General features: G+C 42.4%; 2 protein-coding genes across 6 annotated transcripts in view; one reads left to right on the top strand and one right to left on the bottom strand.

The window, feature by feature from the left end:
* The window catches only part of LOC146813024 (C-type lectin domain family 2 member B-like), a 250,281-nt gene extending 232,048 nt beyond the window's left edge, over window positions 1-18,233 (top strand). The window contains exons 6-7 of one of the 2 annotated variants that reach the window (XM_085620048.1): window positions 7,050-7,154; window positions 17,846-18,233. In XM_085620048.1, coding sequence (XP_085476174.1) covers window positions 7,050-7,154; window positions 17,846-17,855 — 115 coding nt within the window. In that variant the 3' untranslated portion in view covers window positions 17,856-18,233. Of the gene's footprint in view, window positions 1-7,049; window positions 7,712-17,845 lie in introns of those variants that run through there. The other variant, XM_085620047.1, reaches the window with a different exon arrangement.
* The window catches only part of LOC146813023 (killer cell lectin-like receptor subfamily B member 1B allele A), a 339,767-nt gene continuing 337,672 nt past the window's right edge, over window positions 17,782-19,876 (bottom strand). For 3 of the 4 annotated variants that reach the window (XM_085620049.1, XM_085620051.1, XM_085620053.1), the window contains one exon: window positions 17,806-18,077. In XM_085620049.1, coding sequence (XP_085476175.1) covers window positions 17,942-18,077 — 136 coding nt within the window. In that variant the 3' untranslated portion in view covers window positions 17,806-17,941. Of the gene's footprint in view, window positions 18,078-19,876 lie in introns of all 4 variants that reach the window. The other variant, XM_085620052.1, reaches the window with a different exon arrangement.

The following is a 19,876-nucleotide window of genomic DNA, read 5'->3' as shown; positions in this document are numbered from 1 at the left end:
AGTGACTGCTGCTCATGGTGCTCTGGACAGGATCAGTGATGGGCCGAGAGCACTACATGGCGCTGGACGCCTCGATCTTTCACTGCCGTCCCACATAAGGGGCCTCATGTAGGTAAATACATTTTACCGCTTCTTAAATACCGAGCCGTACCGAATCGGTATTTAAGAATCGGTAAGTTACATGTAGGTAAAAAGTCGGTAACAATTACCGAATCGGTAACATTCGGTAATCAAGAATCGGAAATCACCGAATCGGTAAAAACCGAGGTGGTATTGACCGAATCGGTAAATACCGAGGTGGTATTTACCGAATCGTTAAATACCGAATCGGTATTTACGGAATCGGTAAATAAAATCACATGACTTGATGAAATAGCTAATCCTGTGCAACCACACCCCACTCAACCAGGAAGTGGCCACACCCAGGCAGGTGTACATAATTAGCAGACCCTGGAGAGGCTTGGAGTGCAGAGGAGAGGCAGGGAGCCAGTGCCTGTGCGAGCGGAAAAAATAACATCATGTCCAGCCAGAGGACACAGAGAGATGGAGGGGAAAGGAGGAGGAAGCTGAAATTCAGCCCCAAGGAACTCCAGGTGCTGGTGGAGGAGGTGGTGAAGCAGCACCAGAAGCTGTTTGGGAGGCAATCCCTGCAAGTGCCTGAGGCTGAAAAGCGCAACATTTGGCTGGCCATCCAGGCGCAGGTCAATGCTGTGGGAGTGACCCACAGGGACATAGAGGTGCTCAAAAAGCGCTGGTATGACCTGAGGATTGTAACCAAGAGGAAGATGGGCAACATCCAGAAGGAGGCCAGCCAGACTGGAGGTGGAACCAACAGGGCACCTGCCCTCACCGAACTGGAGGAGCTGGTGGGGGCCACAATCGAGCAAGAGAGCGTCGTGGGTCTTGGGGATGCCGACAGCTCTGCCAGAGCCGCCACCCAACAAGGTAAGACGAAAGCACAGCAATGTAGCCCCCCCTACCCCTATCCCACATCCCCCATTGTGAAACGAGAATCCCACTCCAGTCCACATGTGTGAGTGCAGACAGGCAATGCATTCTGGGAGATGTAGTCAGGGAAACACCAAGCATGAAGTAAATGGCACAGGGCAACAAGGCATGTCACACACATGAGGCACAAGGAGGCAGAGGACATTTTGGAATGTGAAATGATTTATTGTGATGCTTGCAATGCAGCCCTTCGGGGACACTGAGCCGATGTTGCATTTCTGTCCACAGATGTGACATCACGCAGGACAGGGCATGCGGCAGGAGAGAGGGCACACCGGCCACAAAGATCACCTCTGGCCAGCACAAGTTCAGCCCAGGGAGCAGTGCCACAGGCAGCCGCACCACCAACACAGGCAGCCTCGCCTCACCCAGAGCCAGCCTCGCCTCACCCAGAGCCAGCATCACCGCACCCAGAGCCAGCATCACCGCACCCAGAGCCAGCATCACCTCAACCGGAGCCAGCATCACCTCACCCAGAGCCAGCATCGCCACTCATGTTTGAGTCACCGGCCACGTCACCGCCTGCAGGTGTGAGAATGAGGAGGCGTCCTGCAGCCAGGCTGCGAGCCTTAGACACCTCGTCTGACGACAGCAGGGGCCCTGAAGAACTCACCATGCCCCAGGATGGGAGCCATGCCACTGTGCCCTACACCTCACAGGCAGCACAGACGGGAGCAAGAGGGCGCCGCAGGTCGCGTGTCCAGAGTCCACCAGCAACCATTGACAGCCATGGTGTCTTCTCGCGGCTCGAGGGCCAAATGTTAAAACAACAGCGCCTGCAAACAAAGGCAGTCATGTCAGTCCAGAGGCACATGCGGGTCATGAAATCTACATTAGTCAACATGGACAATAACATCAGCGCGATGGCAGCGGGCATTCGGGACATGTCCCAGTCAATCCAGCAGTTGTGCAGCAAATTAGATGCTGACATAGATGCACGGCGCCGGGAACGGCAGAGGAGGAACACTACCACCAGGGCACTCAACCGTATGGCAACTGCCACTTCTCTACTCTGCCGGCGCACTGTGTCGATGCAGGAGGGCCTGACACACTGCTGCAGCGACGTGTCTCGGGGGATGGTGCAGGTGACAAGTGCACTAGAGGTGCTATTAACTAGTCAGGCGTCGACAACTGCTGCAGGGGATGCTGCGGAGAGCATCGACACCAGCAGCAGGAGCAGCATCACACCCCCTGTTCCAGAAGGACGCAGGAGCAGCAGGCGGCTTGGGGTTGGCTCTAGTGAGGATGCACAAGCCGTGTCATCCAACACTGCAGCGCGTATGCGCAAACATTGATGCAGCCCTGCTTAGCCACTTCCCAATGGGTGACGTAACCCTGGACTTACTCCTTGTATATATGCTATGTTGCCAGATTGGCTTGATCTTGTGTTCATGGCGTGGTGCCGCATTAAAACTATGTCATGACATACCACAACTGGCTGTGTCCCCTTACTTACTCAGAAATAGTTGCATGTGATCTCTGCCCGTCTCTCTCTCCCATCTATTGCAGTTGGCACTCTAGCTGCGTTGCCCTCTGGCTGGCCTGACTCATCCTCGTTGTCCTCAAAATATGTTAGTTCCACATCTGTACCTTTCTTCGTGGCAAGGTTGTGCAGCATTGCACAAGTGGCAATGATCTTGCAGCAGTTGATGGGTGTGTACTGGCGGGCGCCTCCGCTCTTGTGGAGGCAGCGGAACCTGCTCTTCAGTAGTCCAAAAGTGCGCTCCACCACATTGCGTGTTGTTTTATGTGCCACGTTGTATCGTCTCTCACTCTGAGTTGATGGGTGTAGGTAGGGAGTGAGGATGAATGACCGGCAGGCATATGCACTGTCGCCTAGGTGAGTAAAAGGGACACATCAGTCACTTGCCTCTATACACTATGATTAGCAGGTTTCAAGGGGCGTCACTGTTACTTACCTAGCAGGTATCCCTCTCCAAATTCTCCGGCACTCAGTCGTGTGTAGATCCCACTGTTCTGGAAGATGTAGGAGTCGTGGGTGCTCCCAGGAAACTTCGCTACTATATCAGTGATGATGTTCCCTGCATCACAGATCACCTGCACATTGATGGAGTGGGTGGACTTTCTGTTCCTGTAGATGTGCTCAGTGTCAGTTGGTGGGCAGATTGGGATGTGTGTGCCATCAATACAGCCAATGACATGGGGGAACTGTGCCATGTGATAAAAGTCTGTTTTGGTTTTCTGCAGTGCAGCCTGTGTGTTTGGGAAGCTGATGTAGTGGTGCATTCTCTGCATCATGGCATCCAGGAACTTCCTGAAGAAACGGGACAGGCAACTCTGGGATACACCACCCACCGCAGCTATCACCACCTGATAACTGCCGGATGCCAGTAGATGTAGGCTGCAGAGCACCTGCACATGTGGTGGTATGGCATGCGCCCTTCTTGTTGGCTGGTCCAGGAGTGGGTGCAGGTCCCTTATCAGGTCCATGATGGTTTGGGGGTGTAGCCTGTACCTTTCATGTATCTCTGCATCAGTCAGTTGGAAGAGTGTGATGCGCTGTCTGTATATGCGTTCCTCCTGTCTCCAAATCCTCAGACCTGCTGCCTGTAGACGTAGGCGCCTTGCAATGACATACAGAGCGGCCATGTTGTCCACGCTGTTGCATTTTGGGATTGCTTATATGCACTGTTGATGGTTACCACCTGCTTTCAATCCGTGTTAACTACCGACTCTTAATTACCGATTTTCATGGATTTCTTAATTACCGATTGGTCCTACATGTCATTTTCATTTTTACCACTTCATATTTACCACTTCATATTTACCGATTCGTTAAATATGTATTCGGTAAATATGAATCGGTATTTTAGGATTCGGTAATTATGATTCGGTATTTACCGCCTCATATTTACCGAAAAGTTGTTTTTGGACTCCTACATCTCACTTGTCTAAATACCGGTCGGTAATGGCATATTTACCGAAAATCGGCCGTTACCGACCGGTATTTGGCGACCTACATGAGGCCCAAGGTGAGGAGGAGACTAGCCTGTTGTGTTCTGCGAGACACGTTCTAGTGTCTCGACAGGCACAGAGGTAGTAGCCACTCCCCTATGGGAGTGGACACATTTGCACCCCACATGCATCCCTCACAGGCGTCACGAGTGACGTGAGCCTGCTAATAAAAAGACCCGGGTGCACGTGCTCATGGCCAGTTGAATAGTAATCACCACGGTGTCTGTGTCGGTCATTGATTAGCATGTGGGCCGAGGGCCCACAACACAACACTAGCCCTTCTCTGTGTGTACCTTATGGCAGCAAGAACTTTAGGACATGGGAAGCTCTATAACAACCAAATGAAATCATTACCAGTACAGCCTCTGTGCCCAGATCATTGTTTCCGCCAAGTCAAATTAAGCGGATTAAAAATGTGGTTAGTTTGCTTCATGGAAGACCTTGGATCTTGCATTAATAGGCAGTAAGAGGTTATGGTGCGGAGAAACAGCGGAGACATTTGCCAATCGTTTCCCCTCACATTAACTTCACTTTTTTACAAATATTTTTTGGAGCAAAAAGAACACATTCATCGCTTGTGCCGAGTGACTGAGAATATGAGGAAAACCTGTGAATTACTACTACATTTTTTCCTCATTCTCCATCACTTATCCACCAAAAAGCAAACCGTAAATGAGGGAAACGGACTTTAACTCAGTTGATTATTATGTGGGATGGGCGGACACCCAGATTAAACAGCAATAACAAGGATTTGTCATGGTAAACCCCAACATTCACTAAATTAACCTGAGCTCAGCCCTCGGTAGCCATGGCACACAGCAGACACCCTACCTTGTTATTTACAAGGTTTACTTGGAGATGGCTTACTAGTATTTAAAAGCACGGTTTTTGACCTGTTAAAAATTTTATTTTGATAGGTTTCTGCAGTCAAGCTACACAGGGTAGGCCTGAAGCCATGTTTTAGAGGCTAAATCTGGGTTGCACAATAGGTGCTGCAGTCCATAGGTGGCATTTAACTTTGAAGCCTAGGATGAATTTTCTAAACCATATAACTGGGATTTATAGGCAGTTTAAAAATATCAATCTGAGGTAATCCAAATTAACCATGTGTAAAGAGGAAGCACATGCACTTTACATCTGTTTATCGGGGTAGAGTGGATAGAGTTCTAAGCCCCATGAAACCATTAGGGCAAGGAATTAGGGGTTAGGGAGATAATCATGCCAAAAAAGGTAATTTCCTACACCAGTGTAAAAATAGTCTACCTTTAAGTTTGTATTGCCCTTGACATCTAGCATTACTTTTCCCGGTGAAAATGTCAGATCCACTGCTTTTATCATGGCCTTGTCAGCAGCCTGCCCTGCTCTATGCTACTTGCATTCGTTTTTCCTGCAAGGCATATTTCATGCATACAGTGTTTGTCATCAGATTTTCCTTGGGTATATATCAGGTATATAAAAAAGAGAAAATGAAGCACACTCGTTTTCAGACGGATGTGCATGTAATCAAGTAAAATGCTACTCGGTTGCAATAGATCAAATGACTTCCACTTTTGGGGTGGAAGCGAAATGTGAACACATTCGAACAGACCAGTGGCTGAAGAGGGCTTGCCCAATGTCTCAGTGTAAATCTTTTTTTTCAATTGTCTTAATGGAATAGCCTGCCAAATGGCTGAAACGGTTGAGTCGGACAGGCACCATGATAGCCCCCTCTCCCTTTGTCCTCTAAATGCTTTTCATGTGCAATAGAAAACCAAGGAGAACAAAGATGCCATCCCAACAATATTAACCAAGTACAATCTGGGTTAGTGGTGAGTAAATTGCATATACAAATAAGGTTGTTGTGTGTTGGATTCTGATAGATTCTTAAACTATAACTTGCCAATCCGAATAAGATAGTCCAATGAAAGCCTCTTCCAAAAGTCGAGGCTATTGCATTTTCAGAACTGACCTAGTAGCTAGAAAAGGTTCGGAGGCTGCTCTGCAGAGAAGCAGACCGTGGTAAGTGGTAGCCAATAACTGTCCCCAACCAAAGCATAAATGTCACTGGGTGGTGGCCAGATGGGAAAATTGAGTTTCCACTGTATCCCCTTCTCAGTTGTACGCAGCTGCTCCCCGCACCCTGGTAGTTCTTCCATGACTAGCACTGAAAAATGCCCATATCAATTCAAGCAAATGACTTGGATATTTCTGAAAGGTCTTCCCACTTTGACATTTGGTTCTGACCTGGTGGCTACATTTGCATAGGTCATGCCCTCTGCAAAGGTGACTACCCTTACAAGTGACACTGAGTGGCAACATATGCTGGCCGGCGAAACCTGCAAGGAGCATACACCCTCGACTCAGCTTTACCAGATGTAATGAACCAAATGCAACTGCCACCTTTATGGTGCACGCCTATGATGTGTATTGAGATGCGGTCCCACGTGCTCACTTGTCAGTGACGGTTAGATTGGAAGTTCTACATGAATTCCAGCATTCCTCCATTCCTTCCCCAAACCCTTGTCACATTGTTTAGTTCCTTGAGGGCTGGATACAGCCTAGATTTTCAGACTTTTCGGGACCTACGTTGATTTTCCCTGATTTAGATATTTTGAGGTCAGCCACCAAGAGATTTTTGACATTTTAGGCCTGACACCTCGTTCTTTGTTGCTGCTCAAAGTTCCTTTGGTATTAATGTGTGACTACCTGGCTGACCCACCTTACACCATTGTTACCACTCAAGGAAATCACGTCATTTGTTTTAACTTCCTCTATTGATGAATTCCAGTAGTTGTAGAATGGCTGTCCAGTGCTGCACAATGATACATATGAAAGCTTAGACTATCACTAATATGAGACCTGGTTTCTAGAAAGCCAACTCGTCACATTTCCCAGCAGAGCATAAGCCCCCTAAATTACTAAGGCTGTGTCTATCCTACCAGGATCTTGTTCTTAGGCAGTTGAACTTATATAATAGTTTTCCCCACTATGTGGTATATAAAAACTTTACTGACTTTGGTAATATTTAGTTGATACTTAATAGAAATTTCCAGAAAATCCCTGAAACTGTTTTTTTCTTGTTGCAGGTTCACAGTAGAAGATTATGCGGAATGTGCTTACCTAAATCATGGCAAAGTAAAAAGTGCGGAATGTTACAGCAAACGCAAATGGAGCTGTTCAAAAATGGCCATGTATGAAAGAGCGCTCTAAGAAAGATCATTCATTGTACATAATTTTAGTTAGTGGCATTGAGAGAATATATAGCACACACTTATTAACAGTTAACTGTGGAACTGATCAATGTGCCTACTGCTTCCCAAAATCCCTTTTGAGAGTGGGTGAATTTCACACAAGTTGCACTGTGCTGATGAGACTCAAAATGGTCGAAATAAGTGTATAATTCTAAGTAAATGCATTGATAAGTGCCAAAACTTTATAGAAAAGTTTCTAAGCGTCAAGTTCATAGAATTTTCCAATGCTTGTCTGCGGTTAAGTGATAAAGTGCGTATTTACTGTACCTATAACTATATACAGGTACCTGGACGCGGGTAAAAATAGGGGACGGCTCAAGTCTAACAAAGAAAATAGACACTCACAATGGATTAAAACAGGGCTGTGTGCTATCCCCCAGCCTTTTCAACGTATATTTATCCAACCTTGAAGATGCTCTCGGGGAAACCAATAGCCATCCACCATCATTTGACAATGAGGAACTTGGGTGCCTCCAGTATGCCGACGATATTGTGCCATTAAGCCAATTGGATTGCAACGTGGAATGAGCGCATTAGCCAAGTACATAGAAGAGCAAGGGCTAGAATTAAATTTATCAATAACAAAGGTAGTGCGGCTAGTGGATGCCAAATACAAGAAATATACATGGCACTTGGATGGATAAAAAGTAGTCAGTTGCTTCATATAAATATCTCGGATTCAAGGTCGAACAAAGAATGAGTTAGAAATCACAGCTCACCGCAATGCGGTCCAAAACCCAAAAAGTTATATATGGATTCAAACTGCTAAAAAAAGAAATTAAGCTGTCAATCCCACTGCAACCTACTATCTGGTATGCTTGCACAGCTAATGCCAACAGTGACCTATGGAACAGAAATAATGAGGGTGATGGAGGACCTGGGTGCTCAAAACATCTGGAACTCCAGCATTGGGAGAAAGGCCTTGTAACAAATTAATCAATTCAACAATAAAACTTCTGTCGCATTCAACAGATGAGAACATTTTATTACAAAGATGTCACACCTGGACGGTGATCAGATCATACGGTACAAGGAAGCCTCAGGAATATTTATCAGCTTATTTCTCATTGGCTTTAAAACATCAATTTGAGATTACGTTTTGGCATGTGGGAAACAAAGGATCTCATCCCTTCATGGAAAGATCAAAGGCACAGCCGAGATTGCAGACTGTGTGCACAAAAGGAGAAAGCGTAGCCTTGCGTCCTCACTTCAGTTTGCGCCTGTTGTTTGTGTAGTGAAAGCCATCAATCTGTTGTAGTGCCAAAACGCTACCAATGACGGCCCTTTTTAATAACCATATTGACCTGCCCCACCCGAGCCCAGCAATAAAAACTATTTGGCAGCCTGGAGTGACTGCTGCTCATGGTGCTCTGGACAGGATCAGTGATGGGCCGAGAGCACTACGTGGCACTGGACTCCTCGATCTTTCACTGCCATCCCACATAAGGTGAGAAGGAGACTAGCCCTCTCTGTGTGTACCTTATGGCAGCAAGAACATGACAGATAAAAGGTTGAAAGGTTGGTTGGAGTAAACCTTGATGCCCTGTCCTTATCACAGTTGAGGGGACTATGTTGGGATAGAGAGCAAAGGGCTACAGGAACAAGAACAGTTGGGTCCTTGTGAGTAACATTGCAGGCCAGATAGAGATACTAGAGGAGAGGGAAGGAATCGTGATGGACTCCGGGATTCCATTTGAGACTTGGATTCATGGTGCATCGCAAGATTGGAATGACTGGATGATGGAGACCAAGGATTATCATGCCCTTAACCAGTTGATGGTGATAGAGAGACTCACAGAGTACTCTATCCCTACTTAGGCAATACCAGTCAAATCTGGCAGAGGAATCTGGAGAAACAGGCATTGTTGGCTGCTCAGTAGTTAGTCAACAGTGTCAACAAAGGGCTGAAATTGCATGGGGGAGAAGAACTATCAAGAGACTGGTTCCAAACCAGAGGGCAAGGGCCACAGCAATTCCAAAGGGGAACAGAAAGGGAAAGTGATTTGGGATCTATGTCAGGAACAATGTTGGGAAAAGGTAGGACAGGAAGGTCCCACGCCCAAAGTGATCACTTGCTGTTACAAGGACAGACATTACAAGAGAGGCTTTCAAGTGAAACACCCTTTACCAGCTGCACCCATTATAGCTTGTGTGTTGTCTAAGGGACGGGAGAGGGCCCTATTGCACTTAATCTAGTTGCTATGGACATTTGCGAGGGGGTCCTGCCTTTAAGCGCATTCACCTAAACACGATTGGGATTGTGTTGGAAGATAGTATCAATGAGAGGACAGTTCCTTCCCTGAGGGATAAAGACTTTCATAGAACTAATTTTGAGAGGAAGGATCTAAAATGTGAGGAGATTTTCCCTGGCTCCAATAATGTAGATTTAGTAGCCAGAAGAGAGTACTTGGAGTAATCAATTGCACGGATTGAGGTGAAAATCAATGGCATGTCGGCCATGGGTGGTAAAGGGATGAGAGAGAAAGCAAGGTGCTGAATGTCTCTATGGAAGTGATTTGCCAGCTCCTAGTTTAGTAACAGGACCTGAATTCTACATGGTTCGGACAACTCCAATTGTGTTGACCAGAGCACAAGCTGCAGTCTCAGGAGGAGACTGGGGCCATCCCAGATTTTCAATGACCAGAAGATGGTGGTAAGTTGATCAGGGCAGACTATCAGAAGCCACATGCCATGGGATCCGTTGTAAATGCTCCAGAAAGAGAGGAGAAGGAGATAACGAAAACGAGAGAGGAGTTGCAGTCTGGGCCACTGTCAGAGCTCCAATGGTTGCTAGCTGTTGGAACACCTGCCTGGGGGAATTCTGCAAGGTACAAGTTGAGTGTGCTGGGCTGGTGGAACTTTAGAAGGGAGCCCTGTAACTGGTCAGCAAAGGAGTGATTGGGAGGCACTATATAGGCTGGAAGGATGAACTGCTGTACAGTGAGCCAAATAACCCCGAGCCAGGTGCTAGCTAGAGATTCCACTACTGCACAGGAGCTACCAGTTGTCACTAGCCACGAAGTGCACATGCGCATTAGAAAGACCACATGATGTGTTAGAACGTCTGTTCTACTAGCCAAGGACATGCAGAGAAACTGAGAGGTTATGTCTCACATGCCAACTGAGTGGTAAGTTAGGAGATGAGAACAATTTCATTTCCTCTTACATGAGAGATGTGGGAGCAAGCTGGTGACATACCACTTAATCACTGTGTACTTCCCACAATCCAGAGGGTTAGTGCAGGAGTGCATCCTTAGGAGCATGATGAGAGCTCTGCCAGAGAACCAAGAGATATAGAGAGAAGGAAGGATTTTCTCCTGCCATATCTTTTTTTTTTTAACAGTGTTTTATATAGCGGGAACTTAACCTGAATCGGGTATCAGAGCGATTTACATAGCACCAGTTGCATTACATGAGGACACATTCATTTTTGTTAGGCACAGGGAGATTACGTGATTTGTATAGAATCACATGATGTTCAGCTGTCATTGCCGAGTCTCGAACCCAGTTCTCCAGATTCGAAGGCAACAGCCCTAGCCGTTAGGCCAACTCCTCTCCCCTCTTACTAGGATTGCCACAAAAGGGAGTGGGTTTCAGGCCCTTTGAACTTCTGTTTGGCACCCAGTGCTTGGCCCACTCACCTTTATCAGAAAAGGGTGGGAAGTCACTTTTAAATCACCGCAGAAGGATGTGTTGGACTATGTGATTGGTATCAGGAAATTGATGGAGAAGATCCCACCCAGATGCCAGCCTCAGGGATATGTACACCAAAAGGTTACAAACGGCCCCAGCCCTACTTATAAGCCCTATCTCCTTGCTGAAATGAGTCCAGACCCCTAGGATCAATGACCTCTTTCAGAAAAAAAGAACCATTTGAAGAGTACTGAAGAGCCTGGCTCTTCCTTCATCTAGTTTGTGTCCCACCCAGCACTCAGGAATGCAATCTACAAATCGGTCTGGGTGGATCCTGTACTGCAACGTGTTGCTCCAGCAAGTTCTAATGCATACTTAGCACACCACACAAACACTTACGTAGCCCTCCACATACTGTACCACTATTGGGTACACATATATAGAAGTGTAATGTCTATAAACACGCTTGTGCTGCCTTCATGTACTGTAGCACTTACCAGCTCACATACACACCTGCATGGTGCACTGAAGCATGCACAGTTTGTCTCCATGTACTAAAGTGCAAACTAGCTCAGGTACATATGATCGCAGTGCGCTCAAACATGCATACACTGTTTCCATGTACTGTAGGCAGGGACTGGCTCACAAACATACCAGCAAGGTGCACTAAAGCATGCATTTACTGTCTCCCACATCTATCCTGATGTTGGCTAAGATTGAGCTGAGAATACAGCAGTGGAAATTTATATGAGTGGGCTAATAGGCCTCACTCTTAAGACACAGGTCAGAAGACGTGGCCATATTACTTAATATAAATATGGTAAATTGCCACTGCTGCGCTCGTGCTTGTTAGCTCTTGGTTATGGCGGCAGCCCTGGTAACTAGACACAATATCGGAAACAAAATATAGAATGGACAAAATATTGAATGGACATAATATAGTGGTCAATAATATCGAAATGCAGGTAAGTAATATCGACTGTCAAAATATCGAAGTACATAATATAGGCATTAAAATGTATCGAATTTTTAATAATATCGAATTTTTTAAAGTGTTTTGTATGTTAGTATATGTGTTAAAAGTGTATATTAGTTTTTGTAATGTATGTTTAATTTTTTTTAAGTAATGAATATTATGTTATTTAATTTTTGCATAATATAATTCCATAGCGGGTTGTGGTTTAATTATAGTAAATTAAATATACATTTTTAGGAATTAGTAATTATTTTTAATTTAATTTTGCGTTTTAGTTCTGTAGCGGGTTGTGGGTTTATAGGGGAATAGGGTGGGAAGTAATTTAATTGTAATTAAGTAAATATTTATTTCTATTTATTGGTATTGATAATTAATGTATTAATTAATTATTAATTGGTAATTAATTTTTATTAATTTATTAATTGATAATTATGTTAGTTGTATTAATGTATTATTTGTAGCGGGTTGTGGGTTTATAGGGGAACATGGTGGGAAGTAATTTAATTGTAATTAATTAATTATTGAAATTATTGTGTATTGATAATTAATTTACTGTTAATTAATTATTAATTGGTATTTTTTGTATTATTTATAAATTTTTGGTATTGAAAATTAATTGGTTGTTAGTTAATTATTAATAGGTAATTAATTGTTTATAAATAATATTTATTGGTATTTATAATTAATTTAATATTACATATTTTATAATTGGTAATTAATTTTACTAATTTTTGTATTGGTATTGATAATTAATTTATTTTTATTAAAATATTATATTATTACTTTCCCTACTGTTGCACTCACAGGAGTGGGAATAGTAATTTTCACCCCTACGCTAGTCAACGCTTTCCCTACTGTTGCACTCACTGGAGTGGGAATAGTAATTATTACCCTCCCGCTATCCAACGCTTTCACTACTGTTGCACTCTCTGGAGTGGGAATAGTAATTTTAACCCCTAGGCTATCCAATGCTTTCCTTACTGTTGCACTCTCTGGAGTGTGAATAGTAATTTTTACCCCTACCCTATCCAACACTTTCCCTACTGTTGCACTCTCTGGAGTGGGAATAGTAATTATTACCCCTACGCTATCCAACTGTTTCCCTACTGTTGCACTCTCTGGAGTGGGAATACTAATTTTAACCCCTACGTTATCCAACGCTTTCCCTACTGTTGCACTCTCTGGAGTGGGAATAGTCATTTTTACCCTCCCGCTATCCAACGCTTTCCCTACTGTTGCACTCACTGGAGTGGTAATAGTACATTTTACCCTCCCACTATCCTACGCCTAAAATATTGATTTTTTTAAAATTAATATTACTTTAATATATATATATCCCACACATAACAGATTCCAAGTATTTGAATCCATGGAGGACATTAATTGACATAATCCTGGCAAGGGCACTGTTTATGACCATAATTCCTCCCCTCACATAATGAATGAAGTTCTTAAAACTGTAAGAGGAGAGAAGGTTTATCAAGACATTTCCTATACATCCATAACTGTAGAAGCCGTTCAGTTACCCACCACCCCCGAACTAACTTCGGTAGTTGTTGATAAAGGAACTTTCTGGACTAACAGGAATAATAATACTGATGTTATCTCATCCAACCTGGCAACTGATGAAGAAACAGTTGATGGCATTTTAACTCCCGAACCTAATTTGGACGGTGGCCTCAGAATAATCACATGGAATATAGCTGGCCTTAATAAAAAATTGGACACTCCCTTCTGGAAAGACTTCATTAACACAGGACATGACATAATATGCCTTCAAGAGACTTGGAGTGAGGAGTCTATTTTTATTGAGGGTTATTGTGCTTATTGTTTGAATGCAGTGAGTTCCATTTCTGGCAGAGCAAAGGGAGGCCTTCTTGTGCTGATATCAACCAAACTTTATTCTTGTAAAATCAGAAGCTGTGTGTCAGTGGGTGTCCACGCTCAGGTATTATGTCTCGAGTTTGAGGGAGGAAAAAACCTAGTTTTGATTAATTATTACAACAACATATTTTCCAAAGAGAGAGATAAGATTCTGACACCTCTGGACGCGGAATTAGAGAGGGTACTGGAACTTCCGGGTAATCAATCAGTCATTCTATGGGCGGGTGATTTTAATATCAGCCCGTGTATGTTTGCTATGAATGATCTTTGTGGGTTACGCAGGGAGAGCGGAAACACACAGGATGGCGATTATTTACATTTCTCACACTGTACGTATGGCATGGCCTTAAACCAGATGTTAGCAAAATATGATTTGGATTTGTTAAGTTGCACTAAAAATAGAGATAATGTTAGCTGCCCTACTTTTACTGGTAGAGATGCCAATACTTTTATTGACCATTTCTTACTTTCAAACAACACTGTTTTCTCTACTTTATGGGTTAACGAACAAGCTTTGAGTGATCACAATAGCATTTCCATTTCACTGCATTGTTGGGGTGATGAATTGAGGAATGCTAGTAACTGTATTAACTCTGCCGAAGCTGTAAGACCAAATGGTATGAGGATAAGATGGTCAAGGATTATCCCACATGAATTATTAAAGGAATTGTTGGCTAAACGCAGCAAAGAAATAGAGTACTGCCTAGGCGAGCATATTTCATCTTCTATTATACTTAATAGTGTTTCTATGATTAACGAAACAATAGACAGTTTATTGACCAGGAAATTCAAGAGGGGAAATAAAATGAATTCTGGTTGGTTTGATAATAATTGTACTCGCGCTTTACATGAGCTAAAAATAGCCCTGAGCTCTAAACCACGAAACCCCTCAATTATTAAGAACTGTAGAATTATGTACAAACAATCACTCGCCAATAGGAAAAAAGAACTCCAAGAGGAGGCTTGGTATAATCTCAGCCTGGCCGCAGACACAAAAAATAGCAAATTATACTGGGAGACTATTAATAGTACCTTTTTAAAGAATGACAGCGCCCCAGAGTTAACTTCACACGTTAATTGTAATTCATGGATGGAACATTTTTTAAACATTTTTAATCCAGATGGGATTGTTTTAGATCTTTTATTGGATAATGACCCTTCCTGGCCTAGGTTACCACTAAACATAACCCTCGATGAGGTCTTTGAAGGATTGAATAATAGTAAGGGAGGAAAAGCTCCTGGCCCAGATGGGGTCCCGCTCGACCTCTATAAAACCGAAAAGAATTTGTGGGCCCCTCTTTTAACCAGATTTTTTTATGCAACTGCAGAGGGTCAACTACCCACATCATGGGGCCAGTCTTTAATAATTCCTCTTTTTAAAAAAGGCTCTAAGTCGGAGGCAAGAAATTACCGTCCTATTTCTTTATTAGATTCCTCCATTAAAATTCTGAGCAGAATTTTGTTAAATAGACTTGAAAATTGGGCCACAGATAATTCAATCCTATCAAAGGCACAATACGGCTTCAGGAAAGGCCTGGGTACCCTGGAGCAGTGTGTAAATCTTGATCTTTTGATCAATAAATACACTGTTGCTAAGGAGGGTAATTTATTTCTTTGTTTTGCTGATTTGAGCAGCGCTTTTGATCTTGTGGATCATCAAATTTTATGGGACGTTTTACTAGAACTAAATGCTCCAAAGGAGTGCGTCTATTTTCTGGCGCGGCTCTATTCTCAGTTATCTTGCAAGGTTCGTTATGGCCCCCAGGGCGAATGCACACCTTTTTTTAATGTCGCAAGAGGCATCCGTCAGGGTTGTGTTTTAGCACAGTTTTTATTTTCACTTTTTATTAATCAGATCGACTCAATTTTATGTAAACTACCCTCGGATGCTCCTATTATCAATGGGAATGTAACCCCAATTTTATTGTACGCTGATGATGCGGTACTTATGTCAAGAACACAGGTTGGGCTACAACGTCTTATGGACAGATTTGTGACATTCATTAAAGAAAGAAAATTGGTAGTCAACAAGTCTAAGACATTTGCAATGGCATGCGGGAGGAAAGCTAAATCAACCACCACCTCCTTTTATATTGATAAAGCCAAGATTGAAACTGTCAAATGGTTCTGTTATCTAGGAATAACATTTTCAGGAGATGGGAAATGGAACCAAGAAGATGAAAATGTTAGATCCAAGATGATCAGAAATACTACTAGTATTTTTAGATTTGCTGCCAAATTGGGTCAAAGGAGAATAAAAGAAATGATGACAATTTATAATGCTAGATGTATTTCTGCTGCATTATACGGGGCAGGCGTGTGGGGACACCATAGTGTAAATGCACTACAGAATGATGAAAACAGGTTCTTAAAAAAACTTTTATGTGTTCCCCCATCAGCTTCTACCCTGTTGATTCACAAGGAAGTAGGTATTGATTATGTTGCGGACCTAGCTTCTTTACGCCCATTATTACTCTGGCGATCTATTTGGTCTAAAACAGAAACGATCTTTACACAATCAATTATCAAAGATTGTTTGAGGCTTGATAACTCATCATGTATACCCTGGCTGAATTACATCTGTTATTGGTTCGATCTTTTATTCAAATGTAATGTCCGCCTGAACCCTGAGGCTTCAGGATTGATATCTAAGAAAGACCTAAAATTGAAGTTTCTCTCACACAAGAATGCAACCAGAGAGAAGCAATCTAGAAATCTAACAACTATTGTACAGTATAATGATTTGAACCTAAGTAAAGGCTTCCAGGCCTACCTTTCCTGTGTCACACGCACTTCCCACCGTTTTGTGCTAACGCGTTTAAGATTGGGGATAGCCCATCACTTAGTCTCTTTTCCACATATGAAAATTAGATCTGATAAGATGTGCCCTTGCGACAATGTCTCAAAACAAAGCTGCTGTCATTTTTTATTGTTTTGTAAATTTTATACCCATTTTAGGAGATTTTATCTAAAACCCATCTTTTTAAAATATAATGTTCGGTCCACTAAATCTGCACTGAAATTATTAACTACTCTGGATAGCCCTGACATTTGCTTTTTTACTGCAACATATATGATAAAATGTGTTTTTATAAGGAAGTATATAGTCATTCCAGTATAATTTTTGTTGTTCTGCGTATTTTGCACTTCTGTTTAGTACTGTTTGTAATTTTCTATGCACTATAATAGTTTGAGGTCTGTATGAGCTGCACCTGCACTTTTGGCCCTTACTGCTTTTATAACATTTTATGCACGGCACTTTGCTACTTTATGTGTATTTGCACTTTCTTTGAAGGTCCTTCTATTTTTACCATGCAAATCTGTTTATACTTATGTATAAAATATAGTGTATTTTATGTAACAGGTCCTCTTATATAACATGTAAATTTTAAAAATTGTTTTATGTGTTTGTGTGCTTATATGGTTGTACTTTTCCAACCGAATAAAGCTTTTTGAATTTGAATATATATATATATATGTATTAAAAAATACAAATGTGTTTATTTTATTTTTTTACTTACATTAATTAGTTATTAATTTTAAGGTTATTTAAGTATTAAGTATGTTTTAGTAAATTATATTTATTTCATTAATTTTACATTACTTTTAAGACATTTAAAAAATTTGATATTTTGACTACCTGTATTTTTTACAACGATATTTTTGATTCAATATTTTTGTACTTACCTGTTTCTAGATAGGAATTCGATATTTTGGCATTTTATATTTTTTCCTCGATATTTTGTCAGGTCGATATTTTCCTCCTCGATATTTTGTCAGTGATCCGGCAGCCCTCCCTACACTATGAGGGAAATACATGGTACCCCCTCAATCCGTTCTAACCAGACAGCAATGCAGGAAGCAGGCCTGGGTCTTGGCACACATGCATAATCCGTGTTTACTCGTGACCACAAATTTGTTATCAATGATCCAGATATAACTGCAGCTGGGGAACCCAGGGCAGGGGTTCATGTCTTCTACCATGTAAGGGACCTTTCTGTACCAACACAGACACACTCAATCATAGTACACTGGAATATAAAATATGTTGAAAATCAGTGTTTTTAAATTCAATTTTGTCCAAATTACTGCCTTTATTTAAGTGCTGTGATTACTTATTGGGCTTTTTACATTGCAGAGGATACTGAAAATCGTTTCCTAGAATTTTAGTCCAAATCGATTAACCACACGTCCTGCTGGGCTTTCCCTGATGCAAAAGTCTTTGACTCCAGGTTTACACCCTGGAGCTGCAGCTCTCCGCTTCCTTCTGGCAGATCCAGGATAAACTGTTGACGCAACGTGAGGATGTAATGGAGCCGCTGTTCACCGTTCCACACCGGTCTCCATCAACAGCGTCTGTGACAGGGAACCTGTAGAAACAGGGACATTAATATGAGCTGACTGCATATGCCAGAAGATATATAAAGATGACCCAGTGATCTCATGGTGCCCCCTTGAAAAATTCCTACTTCAGATCTGAAATCCTTCCTTCTGGCTGAACTAGTTCTCTAGAATACACACAATGATGAAACTATATCCTACGTTACCTGTAAGTACATGATATATGGAATGCTAATTACTTAGAGGGTAAAACAGGGCAGCGACTGAAGTCCATCAAATATATTCTTACACAATTTGTACAAAATGTCATATTTTTATCTTTTCTGTTTGTTTTTTTAACAAGAAGCTATCGAGGATTTTACTGCACTTTCCGTATTTTCACTGTGTTAATATCAATAATCAAGGACTGTCGGAGGCCAAGTGCAAGCGTTTGTTTGCCCACATCAAAATGTAAAAGTGGCCAAAAGGCATTTGGAAAACAAGGTGGGCTAGAAACAAGCTGGTTCAATATTGGTGCGCGAGACTGGCCAATTTCTACTCTCTCTCATGGAGTCAAAGAGTACCCCTCAAATACTGCATAGCATTGTACCTTTAGCTCTGAATCCATACCCTTGAAATTCACTAGCTGAATACTTGAGAGGAGCCTCTTGGTTTTTACTCTGCTATACCGCTGAACAGAACATGCCGCTCATATTCTTTCCTTGTAGTCTGTTCTTTCATCAGCATAATTGCAGATTAGAACAACTGCCTCACATGGAAGATTGAAATATAAGCCATGAACTATTCAGACCTGAAGAAGCTGATTTATTCTATTTTGCTACACGTGCTACCAGTCCCATAAAACTTTGGCTGTCTTCTAAACTTCTATTCTGATGAGAATAAGAAAACATTCCCACTCTGTTAGGACTACTGTGCAAGAGTTGATAAGATCATTTTCATGGATCAAAAACAGGCATACAAATCCTCTTCTTTTGTACCCACTCTTGATGGGCTATATTCCTACGTCTGTTAGTTGTCCAGTCTATATATATCATTGTACAATTCATGCTTATTACCTAGGCTATTACAGTACTGAAAAGCACAACATTACTGTGCATGACTTGCTTTTGCCACTGAGCGGGGTGAAGCGAGGCACCAGTTATTGCTGCGTACGGTGTCAAGGGCTGGGAGTTCGACAGAGGAGTACCTCCGGGTGGTCGGTGGGCCAGGGTTCCTCGCGCTAGGCACAGTCCAGGCATGGACGGGCGCAGACAAGCTTGCCTATGGCACACCTTCTCCACCTGTAACCTGGCCTTTTAACCTACGCCAATATTTTTCTACAGTTCTTTGCTTCCACAAAAAAATATAATTGTTCCAATGGTATTTATTTGTAATGCTTTACCCTAAAATACAACCAGTATACCTTGCATATTACCCTTACAGTGGGTTTTTACAAGTTCAAAACTAATCAGATTTTCAAATGTGGACACTATTTAAGCTATGTGGTTTTCTAAGGGAGGCTCTATCACTTTCTTTCCAAAAGTTTCTATAGATATATTGGTGCTGGGCAATTAATGTTTGTGAGCTTTCTTTTAGAGTGCTTATCCCCTGCTTATGTGGTGCTTCATCCATTCTTGTACAAAAATTGGAGCGGAATACGTAAATAATTTCTGTTTTACCAGGAGATGCTGGAATATATTGCAGCTGGGTAGAAGGATTGAAAATGCTTACTGCATGGACACTCAAAGCTTTTCTATAATCAAGATAAAAGTCAGTGATTTTATGGAGCAAGTTAAGGAATCACTATTAGGAAATCGCAAATTACATACATTCCACTTTGCGATTCGCA

Source organism: Triturus cristatus, chromosome 7 (genome assembly GCF_964204655.1).
Source record: "Triturus cristatus chromosome 7, aTriCri1.1, whole genome shotgun sequence".
Taxonomy (NCBI): Eukaryota; Metazoa; Chordata; class Amphibia; order Caudata; family Salamandridae; genus Triturus; species Triturus cristatus.
This window is presented reverse-complemented; position numbering and strand designations above follow the sequence as displayed.